Consider the following 22,089-nt stretch of genomic DNA (forward strand, 5'->3'; position numbering starts at 1 on the left):
AAAATAAATTAGATCCCTCTCCCTCCCCAAAAGATATTAACTTCTAAAGCATAAAAAGCTATATATCTTATACAAATTAACCAGTGTTCTTACAAAAGTAATGTAGTTTTGGACTGATGACATTATGCTGTATTTGTGGTGAAGTACTAGGCACAAGAATATATGTATCAATTAGGCATTTTCAGTCTATTTAGTCTCTAAAGTTATTTAATTCTTGGCAATATATAATAACTAGTACGCATTTTGGTACTTAAGTCATGAATTGTAGAGAACAAGAAGCAGTATGTTATAGTAATGGTTTGTATCTGACAATTACTGTGCTGAACGAATCCCTTCTATGAGCTCTTTGATTTGTTTTGCAGTTGGTCACATGTAGTAGATCCTGCAATGATAAAAGAAAAAACAGGAACATAATTTGTTTGTTGAGTACTGCCAAACTTGGAACTACCTGAGCTAAAGTTTCCTTCCACTGCTATGTATGATAAACAAATAGAAAGATCTAAAAAACAAGTAAGATATTTCATGCAGACTGATCAGTATGATATGAAAGAATCTGTATACCCCGTAAATAATATAAAGAGCAGAACAGGTGTATCTATTTAAGTGACAGGACAAATAGGTTTCAGGTTGAACACTTTTGTGACTAAATCACAGGTGGATAGCTAAGAGTTTATTACAACTCAAATATCCAGAACTATAAAAGATTTGTGTTTATGATATAAAAATGATAAAAAATTTCCTGAGAGTCTAAACATGCCACATTTCTTTTTATAAAAACAGTAATAAAACAGGTGGGGATGGGCAGGAGTGTAGAAGAGGGGGAAAAGAAGGAAAATGATAAAAAAGTAATGGGTGCCATAGATCCTTGGAGATTTTAAAAGCTGGTTAAATTTTTTTAAGGGCCCAAGAACAGAAAATAAATAATGAACTTTCTTCTCTATGCCTTATTATGTAGTCTTTTCTATCTTTGTGGACGTTATTGAAGCGAAGTAGTATATACTCCTATGTAAGGAGTACTTCATCTCCACTGAAGAAAAATCGGCGTTAATACAAATTTTAATCATCTATTACACTTAAATGAAAAAAATGTATTTATGTGTTAAATCTGTGAAATCCAATGTTTTAGAAGCAGAGACAGACAAAAGGTCAGATTTATTTTTCAAAAGCTGTGGCTTAAAAAACAAATCCCTTTAATATTTGGCATAGTGGTGCTGGTACAAATTTCCATTGGCAAATGAAGGGTATTCCCAACGCTTTGTTAGAGTCGCTACAAATAGATACTGAAAGTCTGAGAAGAAACTGATGAAAAGTTATAACCCAGAAACATCTGCATTGAATACATAAAAAGAGATCACCAAGATATAGGTAACAGGGAAACAAAGACCAACTAGGAGATAGGTCACCTAAAAATGGATAATAAATTTAAAGAGAGAGAAGAGAGAGACATACAACAATAATTACTCAAGATAAAGTTTGTTCAAGTTAAACAGACTATGGTGAATAAAATGGAAAGAAAATGCTGTATGAAACAAACTGAAACGCAAAAGCATAACATGGAATAACAAAAAAATATTGTCATCCTGCTATTATAATGAGCACAGTCATCAGGTTCTACCATAGAATCACTTATATTTCATATCTGCTCACCAAAACAATAATATAATAATTATTTACTTTCCTAAGACTTAATCATCCAAGGCACAACATATAAAAGTAAGTTACTAGGGAGGGTGGGAGGGAGGGAGATGCAAGAGAGAAGAGATATGGGAACATATGTATATGTATAACTGATTCACTTTGTTATAAAGCAGAAACTAACACACCATTGTAAAGAAATTATACCCCAATAAAGATGTTAAAAAAAAAAAAAAGCTACATCTCCACTCAAAAGCACCAGTTTGCAGCACAAAGAGTAGGTAGATGGGCACAAAATCTGCATTAATGGTATAGAAGATTCACCTTTGTTGAATGCCAGAATAACAGTTTATGAAAAATAAATAAATAAAATCAATTTTCTATGACTGATCGAGAGTTGGTAGGCTGCAATGGCTGTTTGTCTGAGACTTAAAACAAACAAAAATCAGCCAAATAATTTGTTGACCCAACAGTCAAAAGAATCAACACTGGAAAGACATGACATACTTTATGCTTGAAGGGATGTTAAAACAAATCTTCCATGTTAAAAACGTTTCTTTAAAAAGTTTAAACCTTAATTGACATTGTTACGACAGACAAAATATGATCTGAACCATTAAAAACAAAGTATAGCTTAATATGAAGACAAACATCATTGCTTAAAGTCAAGTAGACCAAACAACATAGACATATAACATAACATATGGGCTTAAATCAACTCTGAGCATAAAAACATTATTTTGAAACTGACCAACAGGGGGTTGAAATTTTCTAAACTTTTGCCATAAAAAGTGAATTTTAGAAAAATTTTCTGAGGTTCTTCAAAGTTGAGAGCAAAATAAAGTATATTATTTAGGTACAAAGGACCACAAGTGTCTCAGTGATATTTTCAAAACACCTAACCTTGATTTGATTCTTCTGTATTCATGCTTTCTCCAGCTGCAGTCTCTGACATTTCTTCATCCTCCTCCTCATCACGTAGGTCTTTTGAAATTAATTGTCTAGCTAATTTAATATTCAGTCCTTCATTGTAGTGAAGCTTCCTTTTCATTTCAAACTGTCGCTTTTTTTCTACAAGATACAAAAAAGTAGGCGTCTTTAGCTCAAAGACTGGCAAACTACAGCCTGTGTCTATTTGGTAAGTAAAGTGTTATGGAACACAGTCACACTCATTTGCTTTTGTAATGCTTAAGACTGCTTTTGTACTCAATGGCAGAGTTGAGTAGTTGCAATAGAGACCATATGGCCCTCAAAACCTAAAATATTTACTGTCTGGCCGTTCATAGAAAAAGTTTACCAACCTTTGCCTTAGATGCTTCAAGTACATCTTAATGGGAGACTAAGAGTAAGAGCCATTAGTAGTTATATTTGTGAAGGAAATTTAAAGATATAAGAAAATTCTCCAGATAGAGTTGAATGGGAAAAAAGGAAAACTATAATACCATATACATACTTACAAAGCCTGCGTGCATGCACATGTGCACACAGACACAAAATAAGACTCGGCAATTAACAACCGTTAATTCTGGGTCAAGGAACTATGGGGTAATTTTAATGTTTTCAAGTTTTCTATTTTTATAATTCAGAAAAAATTCCCTTAAAAAATTCTTATTATCCATTAAGAAATTGCCATGATTTAAAACATTGCTGGCTCTAAAGAGGGAGGGAGGGAGGGAGGGAGGGAGGGAGGGAGGGAGGGAAGAAGGGACGGGGGGAGGAAAAAAAAACAAACATTGCTGGCCTAAAAACATAACCTCATTCCCAGAGTAATTTTAAGAAAAATGTATTATTAGGAACAGTAAAGTGATTCTAGACTATTCATTATTTATAGTCTTCACCACAGAAACAAAAAAAGCTGTAAATCAACACAACTGACCATATTTTATCAATATATAGCACTTTAAAGATCAACTTTAAGAAATATTATAAGATTTTAGAATTTCTTTGACCAGTAAATTGAAAGACAAAAAAGGAGTCGACATAAAATTGCCAACTGTTTATTTTGTCAAGAGCATTAAAACTCATTCACCATAGGTTTATTATGGTATTCATAAAAATATTTTAATGCCAAAAAGGCGTAAGAGAAATCTCTCAGAATAAGGCTATTCAAAGTACTTTCTCTATGTCCCCTAATTCCCTCTATCGAACCCACATCCCCTGCAGTGGAAGCGCGGAGTCTTAACCACTGGATCGCCAGGGAAGTCCCTCCCTTTAAGTTTTTATCATCTATGTTTATTTATGTTCTAAACACTGGCATTTACAGTTGTCACTACTGATCAGTCACTTTTCAGCCTCTATTTGGGTTGGGAGAAGGAAAGTTCTGAGATCAACATCCATATCATCATCCCATAAACATTTGTTGCAAACTACCAAGATCTTGCCAGCCATCTTTCTCCTTCTCTAAGTTACTTTTGTGATTTGTTTTACTTTTTGAGAGTACCATATTGTAGAAGAAGGTAAAAATTTTTTAAAAAAATCAATAAAAGACCAAATCCTCATGACTAAATTTTTAGTGATGACTTTCAGATGATGTAAAGGCCAAGATTAAAAAACAACAAAAAATGATTCTAATTGCCTCCAATACCAGATAAAAAAGGTAAGACTTTTTCTCAGTACAAAGTAACACATGTTCTTTTTCATGCAACTTAAAAGAACTTACAAAGTTTAAAAAAAAGCTAGAAACTTAAAAATCACTCAATCTCCGCACTCAGAAATTATCATTAATATTTTATGACTCGACTTTTTTCTAAAAATGTATTTTTTATAAAAATGAATCATACCTTGTTGTATGTATATGCTATTTTCTCACTTACTGTGTAGTTAGAATGACAACGTCCCAGGAAGTTTCAGTTTATGCCTATTGTCTGATGGAGCTGTATTAGTGACCCTTTCACTCTTAAAATAATCCAGAGTTTAGACAATAAAGTATATGAAGATAAGAGTAAAATTCTGCCACGTACATAGCAGATCTACACAATTTTTAGAAGGTTATAAAGTAGTGAGTTATAATTTAATCCCCTAACTTGCTCAAAGGTTTCTGATTTCCCCCTTTGTATTTTCATTGTTTTTTATGATGTAATATACAGTTGACCCTTGAACAACGTGGGGATTAGGAGTGCCTACTCTCCTCACAGTTGAAATCCACATATAACTTTACAGTTCGCCCTTCATGTTCACAGTTCCGCATCTGTGGATTCAACCAACCGCAGACTGTGTAGTAGGTATTTAGTATAAGTGGACCTGCACAGTTCAAACCCATGTTGTTCAAGGTTCAACTTACATATTTGTGCATCTGTTCTATTAGTTTCTCAACATTAGTTAGTGGTTTTTTTTCGTTTTTTTTTTGCGGTACATGGGCCTCTCACTGTTGTGGCCTCTCCTGTTGCAGAGCACAGGTTCCGGACGCGCAGGCTCAGCGGCCATAGCTCACAGGCCCAGCCGCTCCGCAGCATGTGGTATCTTCCCAGACCCAGGCACGAACCCGTGTTCCCTGCATCGGCAGGCAGACTCTCAACCACTGCGCCACCAGGGAAGCCCTAGTTAGTGTTTTTTTAAACTGTGCCTTATAATCCTTTAGTAAGTTATAACCAGCATTTTAAAAAAATGAAAACAAAATAAACTGGATAGAACATATCACATATAGTAAAGGTTAAGTAATGTTTTGTGAAATTTTAATTTTTATAATTTTATGTTTACATGTATGCTGAGTGGCACTTGGTAAAAAATGTTTGAGAAACATTGAAATAAAGCCTGGGAAACTGAATTGCTAGAGCAAAGGGTGTCATTTTCTTTTAAAGCTTTGGGCTCATATGTTGCCATATCGCCATCCAGAAAAGCCAAACCATTTTTCACACCCACCAATTGTATATGAATAACTTATTTCTCCACATTCACACCAAAAGGGATATTGTCATTCTTTTTAATTTTTGTTGATCTGAAAGGAAAGAAAGGCACCACGACGCTGTTTTAATTTGTAGTTTCTTATTCCTAAGAGTTGATCTTACGGTATTTTTCTTTTGTCAATTATAGTAATAGTCTAAGAAGATGATTTCTTTTTAATTCTAAGAGATATTAAACTCAGTTTTGCTTGTTATATATTTTAGTTTTGCAATACTCAAAATTTATTATATAATTTATGCATTTATTTTGTAGAAAGCTAACATAAGTGGTCTCAACCTTCTTTGAATATTAATTTTACTTATAATCTTTGTATGGCAGAGCAACATAATGCCAAAGAGTACAAAAATTTTCAGGTTTCAGGCCCAGCTCTAATAATAATCAACTATCCATGTGAACTTGACAAGTAAATTATCCTTTTTATACTTTCTTTGGCTATTTTTAAAAATAATGGAGAATATACCAATTATTTTAAGTTATTAAAAGTTAATATTTACTGAGTACTTACAATATGCCAGAATCAGTGCTAAGTGTCTTAAATTCTTTATCTCATTTAATACTCAAAAATGACTCCAAATATTTTTATAGCCCCCCATTTAGAAATGAGGAAACTGAGGGTCAGAGAAATTAGGCAAATTAGGTAAGTGACATACCTAGAGTACAAACTTAGATCTATCTGACTCCACAGCCAATATTTTAATTGTTATGTTACTAGTTACAAGATAAAATTTTCTTTTTCTTTTCTTTTCTTTTTTTTTTTTTTTTTGTGGTATGCGGGCCTCTCACTGTTGTGGCCTCTCCTGTTGCGGAGCACAGGCTCCGGACTCGCAGGCTCAGCAAACATGGCTCACGGACCTAGCCGCTCCACGGCATGTGGGATCTTCCCGGACTGGGGCACGAACCCGTGTTCCCTGCACCGGCAGGCGGACTCTCAACCACTGCGCCACCAGGGAAGTCCCCAAAATAAAATTTTCTAAGAATTTCTTTAATAAACAAGGATGTTCAGACATGTAATTTATTTAAAAGCAATAAACACCTGTATCAGTAACCCTTACGACTGGGAACTTGAACTTGTGAAACTGTAACTAGTGAAATGGTTCCCCCTGCTGGCTAACTCCTGGAACTACAATTTGAGGGAAAAATCCCTTAATGAAACTGACAATAGAGGTTAATAAAAATTCCCTGTTCTCAATAGATCACGTGTTCAGAGAATAAGGAATCAACAAACTCTAGGAACAATTTCTATCTGAAACCGTTTCAAAGGCCTTTGGGGTATATTTTGGGAAAATAAAACAGGAAGTCACTGAGGATAGAATATAATACAATTTGAGATTATGCTATATATTTCTTTCTTGTATAGCACTCAAACTATCATAGTTTTGTTCAATACACTACATTCTAAAGATGATACGAGGGAATAGCAAATTGTACCTTTACAGCTACACATGACAAAGATCCTGACAGTTAACTAGCAAATATTCAGAATCTTAGTTCTAAAGTTTCTAAACTTCTTTACAGTACAGGTAGTTTCTGCATTTCAAGCCTTCAAGTAAACAAACTACTCGATCTCTTTTTTCTTTTTTGTGAGGGTGTGTGTTTTTCTTGCATCTTTTTTCCTATACATAGGCTTGGTTTTCCCTTTTAAAAATAATTGAAGGGACTTCCCTGGTAGTGCAGTGGTTAAGAATCCGCCTGCCAATGCAGGGGACACGGGTTCAATCTCTGGTCTGGGAAGATCCCACATGCCGCGAAGCAACTAAGCCCGTGCACCACAACTACTGAGCCTGCGCTCTCGAGCCCGTGAGCCACAACTACTGAGCCCGTGAGCCACAACTGCTGAAGCCCGCGTGCCTAGAGCCCGTGCTCCGCAATGAGAAGCCACTACAATGAGAAGCCCGCGCATCGCAACGAAGAGTAGCCCCCACTCGCCGCAACTAGAGAAAGCCCACGTGCAGCAATGAAGACCCAACGCAGTCAAATAAATAAATTATTAAAAAATAATTGAAAATAAACTATATAAGCAATTTTCAGTTCCTGAGATTATACATTCACATCCTTCAAAATTACAAAAAGCAACAAAGTGAAATATTTTCCATCTTTCCTTACCTCCACAGATAAGAACTATTACTTGTAAAAACAGGAACAATGAATAGGTAGCAATGCCTTAACTGTGTATGTACTGTGTGGGCTAAAAGAGCCTCTTTCATCCTTGTTGAGAGGGTTATATTTATCTCCTTTCCTGTGACACTTCTGTTCTTTCTATTCAATGGGACCTAACAAAAATCTTTATTCCAAGTCTGACCATCTTGATTCATCTGGTAAGCTTCACCAATGCCTTAATACAGAAAAAGCACAAGCAACTGAGAAATTAGCTCTTACTGCTATCCACTTTAAGATCATCCAAACACTCAATGACCCTAAATGTATTAATTTAATAAATATTTACTGAGCATCTACCTGGTATAGATGCTTGGTACAAAGAAAGGAACAAAAAGTACAAAGAAAGGAACACATGTTAATTCCTTTACAGACAGTAATATTTTCTTGAAATGGGGGGTGTGTGGAGCTGTCATACAGTAAACCCACACAAGTAGAAACTGAATTATAAAAATGTTCCTCCTTAATCTCCCACCATCCACCTCCTAAAAAGGAAAACCATTTGACAGTCTTCTATATAATGTATTTATCTTAGCAAAAATTATTAGCAATGCTAAAAGCAGTAAAAGAAAGAAACTACCTCGTTCTTCAGGTGAGAGGTCACTATCCTCATCTTCACTGCTTTCTTGTTCACGAACTCGACACTTTGGCTCCGAGCTTTCAGCAGCAGCAGTTAATCTATACAACAATCATTTAAAAAGAAATCAATACTGTGATAGTCTTATATTAGTTGAGTGTCTCACTCTACTTTTTAGTCTCATAAAAACATGCTAGCTATAACCTGATGAGGAACATAAAAAGCAAGAGAGTGGGACTGTATATAGAAACCAATAAACAAGAAGAGTGGAAGTTGACAAACCCATGAACAGCAAACAGAGCTTTTTTTCAGGAATTCAACTTATTTTGCCTTTCTCACTTCTATCTTTAAAACCCAGGTGACAGGATATTAAAAAGCAAAAACAGAAAAACCTCCATTCAGGGAACTGACATAGGGAATCTGTGTACCAGCTTCTGGTTCTCAATCTACATACCTTGATTTTAACCTAGAAATAAGACTATGTAAGTTGCTATGAAAAAAACAGATAAACTTATTTATTTAGCACATGCTTTTTATTTACACTTGTACAAGTAAAGTAAAATGCCTTTAACTCTGAAGAATTAAAAACAGCATGAGTAAAATGCTTTATAGTCATCAATACTTACTTCCTAGCTAAGATATCTGGGGTCAGGGCTTCAGTGGTTTCTGAATCACTCAGTGCATCTTCATCATCACCTACCATACTAGGATGATAAATACATTATAAATTAATACCTGAACTATAATTTTTCAAGCAGGAAAACAAGGTAGAGAAACATAATTCTATTGACTAAAAGTATCAATGTATTTATGGCTCTGTTGTCATCTTTGAAGTTTAATTTTACACTGTTTCTATTTGATGCAAATATTTAAAAGTATAGCACCAATCAAGAAAAGCCTTCAAATAATTTTAAAAAAAGAAAAAACATGCAAAAAAAACCCCCACTGCAACTATAAAAATAAATACTGAAAACGCGAATCATCTAGAGGGGAAAAAAAAAACTTCAGTTAGTCCATCCAGTGGCAGGGAAAAAATAATGCAAAAGAACCCTATCCAGCTTTAGAATATGTATTTGTACATCAACCTGAAGATAAGACACAAATGATCTATGCAGACACAGGTTAGGTAAAATAACAAAATTAGATCCTAAGACCTAATTCAGGAAGTTTAAAAGCTATTTAGCTTACGCAATCTACTCTCTAAGGAAATATTTGCTCCCCACATAATTGCGAAAAATGGTTACCTTTATTATTTAAATATAAACAGTTTTAAAATAATGGCTACAGCTATTTATTTTTGAATCATGTTTGATCTTAATTTTTTTAGGATAGTTATCTCCAACCAACACAGATAAGGGATGTCTACTACCTTTATTGAAAAGGAAGAAAGCATTGACTTTGGCTTCTGGTACAATAGAAGTTTTAGGTTACGTTTTAAAGTATATACCTGTAATTAGGAGAAAAATAAGGATCACTTTCATAAATGACATGTCTACTTCTTCCCTCAAGCTTTATTAGTACTGAGTTTCAGTATCTGTACCTCCTATTTCATTATTTTTCTCCCCTTGTCACAATCATGTTAATTCTTGTTTTTACTGTTTTTGCTATTATCAAGTTATCTCAACTTATCTTCCAAAGTTTCATCCATTGATTTAAAACAGAATTTCTTTAACGCTATTTTAATAGTAACTTCTAGATTTATATTGTTTTACTTCAGTGACAAATACAAAATATTTCAGTCCTGAAAATGTTTATTTTTTTCAATACAATCTGGGCATGATCTGAATTAGGTATTTCTAACTTATTTAGAATCTCATTATGTTTATTGGTGCCTTATTTTTGTCTTCATACTAACTACAGCCATACACTATCATTTTACAACTCATTAAAAAAATGATAATGAGTCATTTGAGTCTGGAAGACTCAAAACTAACAATTACAATGCAATTATATGAACTACAATATCATGTAAGTTCAAAAATAAGGACATGAAACAGTAGTAATGTCCACTTGTCTTTGCATGGATTAAAAAAGAGTTACCATCTGTGAAGTTATCCCTTTCTGCAAAGAGAATGAATAAGCCTCTGCCACCTACTTAGGAAGCAAACAAGCCCAGCTCTCATCTTCCTTTACAAATAGATGACTTTAAGGAAGGCAAAAGTCACTTTGTATATATCATTAGCAGCTAGGGACCACTGAGGTGCAATGAATAAACATTTACTACTATAATTATAATGTAAAAAATGGATTCCATAAAGTTCCATATTACTTTTACTATTACACAAAAATATGCAGTTGAGTTATTAATTAGTATTCCAGTAACAAATATAAAAAAACAGACAAAGATTCAAATCACCTGTTATCCAGAAGCTCATGTCAAATGCAAAATGGAAACAAGTCAAAAAAGGAATGCTGTGTACAAAACATTACCTATGGTAAGGAGTGCTAGGTTCATCTATTTTCATTAAACCATAGTCTTTGTCTGCTGGATGATATGTCGCCAGGATGTTCATTTCATCCCACTTCTGGGACTTTTTACTACAATAAGAAGAAAAAAATTTTTTCCTCAATGTAGTGAAAGATACAAAATGTACACATCTAAAATTCACGAACATCCAAATCCCACATTGCAATTTCTATTTGACTGCTAACTTCTATTTTTACATCTACTTTCTTGGAACAGAAACTGACTTGGGTAAAAGCCATAAGTAACTACAATAAAGTGTCAGTAAATATTTTACAGAATACTTAGTGCCCACATATTAAAAACACATTACAGTTGTCCCTCAGTATCCTCAGGGGATTGGTTCCAGGACTGACACAGATACCAAAATCCAAGGATGCTCAAATCTCTTCTATAACATGGCGTAATATTTGTATATAATCTCTGCACATCCTCCTGTATACTTTAGACCATTACTAGATTACTTATAATGCCTAATACAATGTAAATGCTATGCAAATAGTTGTAAATACAATATAATACAATGCAAATAGTTGCTGGCACATGGCAAATTCAAGTTTGGTTTCTGAAACTTTCTGGAATTTTTTTTCCAGAATATGTTTGATCCATGATTGGTTGAATCTGAGGATGCAGAACCTGTGGATATGGAGGGGTAAACAGATTCTTCACCAGGCATTCAAAAAACGATTACATTATGACATGTTTAATCTTCATCTGGCCTATAGAGTAACAGCAAAAGCTGGAATTTACACATTGCCTGATCTCAGTAGTTAAGGATTTTGGATCTATGATATATTTTTAATAGTTTGATAAAAAACACAACAGCAATATTTTCCTTGGCCTAATTTTTTTTAGCAGTATCTATAACAATCAAAATAATCATAACATAAAACTACAGAGAAGACCTCATTAAATTCAGATACCATTAATAAAGATTTAGATTACACATAAAATTATACCTCAGTTGTTTTTTTGTAAATTTAGAAATATAACGATTTGCTGATAAATGGTTTCAGATCACCTGGAATAAATCTACTTAAGAAAACTAGAAATGCTTTGCAAATGCTTTATGAACATCCATTAGTGTCCATTCAACAAAATATTTGTACAACTACTAAGGTGCTCAATAATTAAATGCCTTAATTAGAAATCCTTATCTACTCATTAAAAAGGACATCAACAACCTCTGTGCCAGCCAACAATCTGTTACATATACAATTTGTAACTTGGTTATATACTTAAAAATAAAACTACCTTAAAAAAAAATCAATGTAGACTTTACACAGATTCAAATCATCCTTTCCATATTTGCTCAACATTGGTGAGGTTTTACTGCAGATATTTTCAATTTTCCTAAATCTACCAATACCTGGATCTTGAACTGCTCTTGAAGAAAGACATTTTAAAAATTTTAATATTATATTCTCTTCTCCATGTTCTGAGTCACCTTAAAAATTACATGTGCCCACTCGTGGCAGTTAAGCCTGACTTTATGTTCTTCTGCTTTCTACCATAAAGGGCCCACAGTGTCCCCATTTAAGGCTAATCACTTTTTTCCTTCATATTTTTATTGTGGTAGAATATACATAACATAAAATTCACCATTTTAACCATTTTTTTTTTTTTTTGCTATTCGCGGGCCTCTCACTGTTGTTGCCTCTTCCGTTGCGGAGCACAGGCTCCGGACGAGCAGGCTCAGCGGCCATGGCTCACAGGCCCAGCCACTCCGCGACATGTGGGATCTTCCCGGACTGGGGCACGAACCTGTGTCCCCTGCATCAGCAGGCGGACTCTCAACCACTGCGCCACCAGGGAAGCCCCATTTTAACCATTTTTAAGTGAAGAGTTCTGTGACATTAAGTACATCACATTATTGTGTAACCATCACTATCATCCATCTCTAGAACTTTTTCATCTTCCCCAGCTGAAACTCTGTACCCAATGAACACTACCCCTCACCCCCGCCACAACAACCATTCCATTTTCTGTCTCTAAGACCACTCGAGGTACCTCTTATAAGTGGACTGATACTGTATTTGTCCTTTGTGGATGGCTTATCTCACTTAATGTCTGTATGGTTCATCTATGTTGTGGCATGTGTCAAAATTTTCTTCCTTTTTAAGGCTGAATAATATTCAATTGCAGACTAAGTACTATTAACTACAACTTCCTTTTAAGCCTACTTACCCTTAGTTTTATCAAGAGGCAAATGTTGGCCTAGATATACTCCACAGGTGACTGCCACTACAACTCCCATTCCCGCCCCCCACCAAACAGAAGTTTCTTCACCATGAAAAAATCAAAATCTTAAGTTTATAAGAAGCTAAAAATTAGTGGGTCGTTTATTTTTAAAGCACAGAAGTAACATTTCTTCTTCAAAAAACTGCTTTTTTATTCATTCAGCAAGGTACTCACCTGAATTTTCAACTAATAAAACTTAAATGTTGCTAGTGTGTGTATGTATATAACACTTGATTGAACTAGACTGTGTATATAGATGTTGCTTTAAAATAGTATTGATTTCTTTAGATGCCTAGTTTCTGACCATCAGAGTAATAGTTGGTCTTGTGGCAAAAAACAACAACAGTAACATACAACTGGGAGATAGATGTTTAAGGTTCAAGTTCCACTTACCCTTCATTAGTCCTGTTACTATAGTCAAGTCCAACAAACATTCTCTCTTGGGCTGTATTTACTCTACATGGAAATTATAAAAAATGGAATTTTTAGGATTTTTAAATCTAAAGTTTTGTTACAAGTTTGGAAACCATATCTCACTTAGCACTGTGAGAATGGCTTGCGATAAGGCATTCTTAAAAAATGTTTAAATTGCTTATGTATGAATGCCTTCTCCCACAAGTCAAAATTTAAATGATTTTGAAATATTTATGATCTGCTACAGAATGAGTTTTTCTAAAAAGCAGTCAGTTTTCTATTTGACTAAATCTACAGTTTCAGATTTGTATTTTGCTAAATAGCTCTATTATCTACAAATTTCTGTAAATTTAGAAAGCAAATGATTTAGGTCTTCTCATGGTCATATTCTACATAAGGAAACTCACAGTGAAGAGAGATACACTTTAAAGATTTTAGACAGCAGAAATGATCAAGAAGCTTCTGATCAGAAGGATAATTAAAGACATATACAAATTTTAAGAGAATTAGATTAATTTTGTAAAGAAAGCAATTCAATTAATAGACAAAGGGAGACCCATTATATGGTAACTCAATGTTCCCTCCTGATAGACAAGGCCTCTGAAATGATAAGCCAGAGTTAAGTCCGAGTCAGAAACACAAAAGCACAGGTAAACGTTTCATAAAACCTGTATTAATACAGTCCAATTAAGATTCCCTATTAAAGATATTGTAAAAGATAACTAGCACATATCTATTTATATAAAGTTCAAGAGCACGCAAAAACTAAAGTGTATAGGTATGTATACTTAGGGAATTACCGTAAAAGTCAGGATAGTGGTTGTATTACAGGGGAGGAGGAGACTGTGATTGGAAAGGACAGGAGACGTTTCTTTTCTTTCTGTTTTTTTTTAAAAAATATTTATTTATTTATTATTTATTTTGGCTGCACCGGATCTTAGTTGCGTCATGCATGAGGGATCTAGTTCCCAACCAGGGATCGAACCCGGGCCCCCTGCATTGGGAGCATGGAGTCCCACCCGCTGGGCCACCAGGGAAGTCCCAGACAGGAGACATTTCTGAGGTGATGGAAACATTCTTCTTCTTGACCAGGATGGCGGTTACAGGGGTGTCTGCTTTATAATTATTCCTTAAGCTTTAAAATTACATCTAATACACTTTTCTGTATGTGTATTAAATTACAATAAAATATTTAAAAAATAAACACATACAAAATGACTTTGTTAGGTGTGTCCTAATCTCAAAGTAAAACAAGCTACTTCCTAAGTGATGCTAACAATATTGAATTAAAATGACAATTTATCATCATTAGAAGAATGAAGATGGCCCTCTGAAGTTACAGAGGTACCCCCAAACACCCTGCAAATCTGTTCTGTGAGACAATGATAGAAGAAAAAGAACTGAATTGTAGGATATAAGAAGAAATGATGTTTTCTTGAAATTAAGGATAAAATTTAAAAATCACAATCCTAGTACCTTAACCCACTAACAATTTTGATTTCTGTATATTCTTTCCACTCTAACATACACGAAAAAATACCCAAGCTATTAGTATATATAAAAATATAGACAAAACAGTATACGTATAGTATATATAAAAATAGCTTCTATATCAGTATATGTATTTTATCATAAGCTGCTTGTATTTTCTAGTCTTTACCTTTTTAATATTATATGCATAATATTCAATAACAAACTATTTACCTAATATTAGATATTTAGATTGAATCCAGTGTCTTCCTACTTAAAGTAAAGCAGAAATGAACATTTGTGCATATTGTATTCAATGACTTTTCAGGATAATTTGCTAGGACAAGTATATCTGGGTTAAATTTATCAAGAGCTTTGTAGTTCACTCCATGTTGCCATATAGCTTTTTTTTTTAAAAGAGGACTATTTGTAATGTCCCCAAATAACTGCCAAAACTTTGCCAGGATTGGGTATCTGTGTGTGTTTTTGCCACCTGAGAGGTATAAATTGATATTTAAATGCTGTTTTATGTTTCTCTGCTCATTACCTAATAAATCATATGAAAAAATGCTTATTTTACTTTCCTTGTGTGAATTGTTTACATCCTTTGCCTATTTACTGGAAACATTCTCATTGAGTGAGTTCTTTATATCTACACAAATGTAAAGAACTCATTCAAATTTATGAGAAGGTTTAAACCACATTATATATAACTCAAAGATGTATATAAGATTTAAGCTATATTATATAGAACCACATTACATATAACCTAAATTTTTCCCGTTCGCTTGCCATTTAGTTTACTATCTACTATAAACAGAATTAAAGTTTTATATATCCAAAGCTTCACTCCACATCTTCACCACAATACTAAGAGGAAAAGAACCTTACAACTGTCAAGATCCAGAGGAGATATTATCTTGCAAAACCATGAACTTTCAGTAAGGGCATAAAACAACAGACTCCAAAGAATGCTGGAAATTCTTAGGAGGAAAGTAATGAAGTCGAAGAAACTGTCGGCAGAGGACACTGGATATGGAAATTAGCATCTCTTAAATTTTGGTAGAATTAACATCAGTTGAGTAACAAAACCCAAGGAGTGAACTTGGTTTATTCCCAATACTACCACAAACTGTTCATGTGACCTTCTTTGGGCCATCATCTCCACTTACAAAAAATAGGCACAGTACCACTTACACTGAAGATCTGCTGTGAGGGTGAAAGCACCTGCTAGTTTCAGCTCCCTCCTCCCTCTTGGGTGACTGGTTTTCCGGCAGCCTAAATCTGCACCAGAAAAAGTCACCAATTCTCACTTTCACTTTCATAGCTCATATGATGCCATCTCAAAGATCTACTCATACTTCTTGTTGCTTGTGACCTTCTCGTTTTTACAGTTTTAGCTGAGTTTGGAGTGGGAAGCAGGATTTTGCTTCAATGTGTTAAACTTTAACCCCACATTTCAAGAAATGGTTCTTTCTTAAATGAAGATTCAACTTCTGTAGGTTGACAAAGTACAAGCCTTTGAAGCTTGAACAATTAAACTAAGACTTAAAAATAAAAGCAATTAGTAAATAAAAGGTCACTTTGGAAAACTTTACTCAGTGGGCCTTTGACCATATTCCATATCCCTTTATAGGCAGAAAAAGACAAAGCTGAAGCATGCTTATATAAAATTATATTAAAGGAAATTAATTTAAGCACAATTTTTCCAAGCAGAATTTGCCTACATTACCTAAGACTACTACAGAATTTGAATTGAACACAGTGAATCCAAAGCATACTTACTGTGTACAACAACCCCAAAAGTGGGGAAAATTAGATTTCTGTATTTCTAATAGAATAAGACCAACATTTGAGGGTGAGGTACGGGGTTAAACACTTTACATTTAGTAACTCATTTAATAATTAAACTAGGCAGGGATATAATGAATAACGCACCGTAAGTCACAGAGCTAATAAGTAGCAAAGAGGATCTGAACCCAGGCAATCTGGCCCCATATTAATCACTAACCTTTAACACTTCTAATAAGATAGGCTTTAGTAACACAATATTTTCAACAATTCCAAGTGAACATTTTTCTCACTTCAATATTTCTGAAAACAGAATATATCTTAAAATGGATGGCATCTTAAAATTGGCAGTATTTTTTTCTTTCTTGGTGCTACCTAAAATCATGGTACATCTTAGAATCAATGGTGTCTTGTTTTTGATGAAACACACGTACTTACTCACTAGATCTGTTATGTCTGACCTTCACAGGTTGTTCACTATATTCAAAGTATCCAGAAAGAATGGGAGTTCCACAGTCACAGTGATGACAGTGGTGTTCTAATTAGTTGAGCAGGGTGCTGCAATATACTGACATTATCTATGCCTAATTATATGGATGTACAGACTATATCCAGTTTTAATTGAACTAACCCTCAAAAACTGGTACCTGACAAATGGTACCTGAAGAAACCACTGAAGATAACAGTACCAATGCAAAGTACAGAGAATAAGAAGATAACACCACTGGGACATTAAAAAAACAAAAAGGTTGGACAAGAACTGTATAAAAAAAATCCTAAAGACTACTTGAAATACTGCAGTATATAAACCTCACTTTAAGTATATATTGAATCTTGAGATATTATCTAATGGTAGTAGTATATGTATATAAATCATAAACAAACATATTTGAAACATATTTCAAGTTTTTCCTACTAAAATGATGCACAATCAAAAAGTTTAGAGACCAATGGAATAGCACAACTCATGACTTAAAAAAAAAATCCCTTAGTAACATCTCTTTATGTTAAATAAAATGTTCTGTTAAATTATATCCTCTCACAACCTGATGGCGTTGGGGTAGGGAGTGGTTTGTGCAGAAAAGGGAAACTACCACTGTACTTCACATGATAATGGCACCAATGAAAGGTATGGTTATTCGTGGATTCTGTATTTGCAAATCTGACTACTTGCCAAAATTTATCTGTAACTCCAAAATCAATACCTGAGATTTCTCTGTCTCTCTGACATGCATAGAGCAGGGAAAAATTTGAGTTGTCTGATGCACATGTTCCCAGCTGAGATTAAACCTTGCTTCAGCTCTCTTACTGTAAATGTGTCCTTTTTATCTATTTAGTACCATGTTTTTTGCTTTTTTGGTGAATTAGCCGTTCAAAATGGCTCCCAAAGATTGTGCTTAAGTGCTGTCCAGTGCTCCTAAGCCCAAGATGATTGTTATGTGTCTTATGGAGAAAGTATGTGTTAGATAAACTTCATTCAGGCATGAGTTACATATAGTGCTATTGGCCATGTGTTCAATGCTGATGAATCAACAATATGTATAAAATTAGGTGTCTTTAAACAGAAACAGAAATTTTAAAAGGTTATGGACTGATTGGTTGATGAAAATGTTGTGACCAGAGGCTTACAGGAACCTAAGTCTGTATTCCCCCTAGGAGTAACAGTTCAGTATTAACTAACTCAGTGTTTGTGGTGACTTTATAGAGTGTCACTACTGAGAACAGTGAGAACTGACTTAAATCCCCGGTCATTTTCACATTAATATGAGATTATTTTACTAATACTCTGGTTCCAACATTTGAAGTTAGACCATTACACCGTACTTTTTAGTTTCTGAATTTTAAGTGCATTGTACTTGAAAGAGCTATTTTGGTCCTTTATACATGAAAGGGAAAATACTGGTTGTACTTAAACATTACAAAAAGTTTGTTTCAAATGTGTTCACCTATACTTTCATTGTTTCTGTTCAAAGAGGCTCTCATAAAGTCACTAATATTGTTTGCATGAGCTGTGCCATAAATAATAATGTGTACTGTATTACGAATAGAATTAGTTTATTTCCCTTCCAGCAAATAACACTTACCATGAAAAAACCCATCCCCTTTTACTACTTAGAGCTAAACATCATAAACCTCAATGAATTAGGGCTTGGTAACTGCCTTTGAAGACAGGACTATAACCTCCTAATTTACATAAGTCAAAGTCAACTGCCTTGCAAAAGGCCCCCTTTAAGTCAATCTGCCCTGTTAGCAGCTCCTAGAGAAGGAGCAGCCCTATGTAGGTGAGACAGTCTAGTATAGTGGCTTTCCAGGCAGAAGGACCTGGAGGTAAACCCCCGTCAATTACATAAAGAGGCCAACACACAGAGTGGGGCCACCAGAAATTACAGCAGACCAAAGTTGAGAATAAACAGAAGCAGCAGCAAAAGACATTAGAAAGTAATAAGCTACTTGGTAGCCAAACAAAAAGAAGCTCGCACTGGAGAATAGGTAGATAACTTAAATGCTAGTGAGAACCACATTCTTGCTGCTGAACACCCTGAAATCATATAAAAGCCTTCCATAGTTTGTTTTGTTATTAAGACTATCTTGGTCTTCCTGTTATAGCTATGCTCTGGTAAGATCATTTTCTTAATCCCATTACAACACCCCCCCTTCCCATATGAAGTGGCTTACCCCAAATAGAGGTTTGAAAATTGCATGTTGGAGAATGTAAGAGAGTCAAGCATCCAAAAGAGAGTGGGAGTAGGAGAGGTGCTAGACAAATTAAGGTCCTTTCCAACCCCCAAAGCCCATGATTCTGAGCTGTGATCCTACTTAATGTTTTCCTCTAGGTAACACAAATCCCCATAAATTTACCATCACCAAACTGTAGTTCCTTTTATAGCCCTAAAATGATCCTTTTGAACAGGTGTGCCCTAGTTCCAATATTCAAAGTTTTCGGGAACATCCTCATTTTAGCTTTATGACTTCACAGATTTCAACAACTTTTCTTAGGCCTTACTTCCAGAATGTAGAGTCCTTATGTGTTTAGTATCTTAGAATACCCAAGCCCCCGAGGACTTCTAACCCAGTGTTGCATTTTATACTATATATATGGTTTTGCACCTTTTTTTTTTTCCCCATTGAGGACTGCACCCTGGATATCTTTCTCTGTGCATTAACATCTATTTCATTCTTTTTAAAGGCTGGTCTGTTTTCCCATTATACTAATGTACCATAATTAATATTTCACCAGTCCTTCTTAAGGGACCTTGGGTTGTTCCCAATTATTTACTATCACACACAATGCTATGGATCAACATCTTTTCACATATGTATTTGTGAGTATGCAAAAGCAACTAAATTATCACGGGATCATTTTAAGTTGGTACTTTCTGAACTGTTCTGAGCTTACATATGTCTTTCAAGAGGAACAAAGACTAGAAAGCGCTCAAACTCTCGTTGCAGATGCAAAAATAATTAGCAATAAGTAGCTTTCCATTAAATATAGATCAGACTGGGAAATTTTCGGTTTCTTTTAATGCAGAGATAATGACAAACCAGGACCCAAGAGAGTGAATGTGGCATGATTCTTGTGGTAATGTTCACCTAAAAAGGAACGACTATGGCAGAAGGGCAATTAGAAAAATGGAGAAATTATCTCTTTTTCGGAGGAGTCTCTTATTAGCTTGCGAGTAGATCTTAAAGGGCTCCCAAGCCAAGAAAATACACTTTACTCATTGAATTTAAGACACTCCGATACGAAGTGAAGAAATAATAAATGCTTAACAGGTGAAGCTTTAACTTCAATTTGATTCTTTAATATTCCCAATTTCCAGAAGCTCAAAGATCATGGTGTATGTTTTCAAATTATTATATATGCGTATATACTTAAAACCCACACAACAAACGTCATAGCTCCTGTCTTCTTTATAATCACTCCACCCCTCAGCCTGGCCGGCGGAGGGAGACCCGAGCGGCACAAGGGCCGCATCTACGCAGCCGCCCCGCCCGCCCGCCCGCCCGCCCGCCGCGCTCGGTGTCCGGGGTCGGGCTGGGGGTCGGCAACAGGGCCGGGGGGATGGCAACAGGGCCGGGGGGCGGGGAGGGCGAGGCCGCCCAGGCGGGGAAGAAGGGGCTGGCCAGGCCGACCCGGGCGACGATGGCCGTCCCTCGCGGCTCTTACCTCAGCTCTTCGTCGACACTCCTGCCGGGCTGTTCGGCCGATGCCACCACAGAGGAAGTCGCAGAGCTCTTGTTCTTCAGGATCCCCTTGATGGGCCGGTGCGAGGCCGTCGAGGCCGCCATTGCCCGTCGCTCCGGCGGTCGGCTCAGCGTCGCTGCTTGGCGCCGGGTACAGGAAGGAAAGGGCTGGGCGCGAGCAGAGACTCGCCAGTCAGCCGCCAAGCCCGCCTGGGGCTGAAGCGGCCGCACCTGCTGTCGCGGAGACAGCCACTAGAGTCGTTGTCACGACACAACGACTCGGACGCTCTGGCGTCCAGCCGACGCCGCGTGGCTAGCGGTCCTTAGCGCGCCGGGCGGCCCTTACAGCACCCTAGGCCACCCGCACTTTATCGGCGGCCCGCGGAGAGAAGCCGGCCTAACGCCGGAGCGACGCCGACGCCAAACCCAAGCGGGCCCGCCCTCTCGCGATATCTGGGGAGGGGCGGGGGCGGGGCGAGAACCATGTCCACCTCCTCGCCCCGCCCCTTCCCGTCCCTCTCGGTGAGCTCTCCCCTGCCTTGGCTGGGGCTCTGGGTGAGGAAACGTTCCGAGAGGTTTCCGGCTGGAGTCTGTACCGAGCTGTACATCTCTCCAAGCACCCTCGCTCCCACAGTTTCATGAGGTTCATATTGTTGTTTCTGTATTTTATAGATCTGAAAATTGAAGCTCAAAGGTGACATCATTCGCCAAAGATATTAACTGACTTTCAGAGAAATGAAGTGTGTCTCCTCTTTCCTTCCATTTAACCAGCATAAAAAGCTTAACCATCCATTATAAAATCATGAAATATCAGCATTGGAATGGTCCTTAGAGACCTATTGTGAGATCATAGAATACTGACTTTTATGAAATCATAGAACATCAGCATTAAAATAGTCTAACTTATTTTTACCATTGGAAAAGCTGAAGGAGAGTAGTGACGGGACCACCACTGTCACACGGCCCATCCGTAGTGTGTGCTCATAGAAGTTCAGACTTCTGCTTCTAGTCTGATGTTTCCCCATTTTACCACATTCTGCCTCTGTGTTGGTAATCTCATGGAAGGTATCACTGGCAGAAGTTCCTAGAATTGTAGTTTATAATCTTTCTCCCCCCAGATCTTGGGGACACACTTAGTGTAACCAGCTGACCAACACTGGGTGAAACAGGCCAAAAGCCTAGGGGACTGTCTAGGTCTTTGTAAGATGAGTCCCAAAAGAGAAAAAAAACAAAACCCTCCAGCACACACTCTCCGCAT

At 36.2% G+C, this 22,089-nt stretch overlaps 1 protein-coding gene and 1 pseudogene across 3 annotated transcripts; both read right to left on the reverse strand.

Annotated features, from left to right (window-relative positions):
- Nucleotides 1–286: 286 nt before the first annotated feature.
- PPP1R2 (protein phosphatase 1 regulatory inhibitor subunit 2) lies at nucleotides 287–21,247 on the reverse strand. 3 transcript variants are annotated; one of them, XM_065876306.1, is made up of 6 exons: nucleotides 20,815–21,247; nucleotides 10,697–10,804; nucleotides 8,893–8,970; nucleotides 8,270–8,367; nucleotides 2,539–2,706; nucleotides 287–382 (listed from the first exon to the last, which is right to left on the reverse strand). In XM_065876306.1, the coding sequence occupies exons 1-6, from the start codon at nucleotides 20,934–20,936 to the stop codon at nucleotides 336–338; spliced, it is 621 nt and encodes a 206-aa protein (XP_065732378.1). In that variant the 5' UTR covers nucleotides 20,937–21,247; the 3' UTR covers nucleotides 287–335. The 3 variants fall into 3 exon arrangements, with proteins under 3 accessions (XP_065732378.1, XP_065732377.1, XP_065732379.1); XM_065876305.1 differs by having other exon boundaries at nucleotides 8,267–8,367; nucleotides 20,815–20,936; XM_065876307.1 differs by lacking the exon at nucleotides 8,893–8,970 and having other exon boundaries at nucleotides 20,815–20,936.
- On the reverse strand, nucleotides 7,664–7,780 carry LOC136122983 (U6atac minor spliceosomal RNA; annotated as a pseudogene).
- Nucleotides 21,248–22,089: the final 842 nt, after the last annotated feature.

Source organism: Phocoena phocoena, chromosome 4, assembly GCF_963924675.1.
Source record: "Phocoena phocoena chromosome 4, mPhoPho1.1, whole genome shotgun sequence".
Classification (NCBI taxonomy): Eukaryota; Metazoa; Chordata; class Mammalia; order Artiodactyla; family Phocoenidae; genus Phocoena; species Phocoena phocoena.

Coding starts and splice junctions, on each gene's coding strand:
- PPP1R2 (XM_065876305.1), bottom strand. CDS start 20,936: ATGGCGGCCTCGACGGCCTCGCACCGGCCCATCAAGGGGATCCTGAAG. Junction 8,971..10,696: donor CCTAGCACTCCTTACCATAG/GTAATGTTTTGT, acceptor TTATCATCCTAG/TATGGTAGGTGATGATGAAG. Junction 8,368..8,892: donor CCAGATATCTTAGCTAGGAA/GTAAGTATTGAT, acceptor ATTGTTGTATAG/ATTAACTGCTGCTGCTGAAA.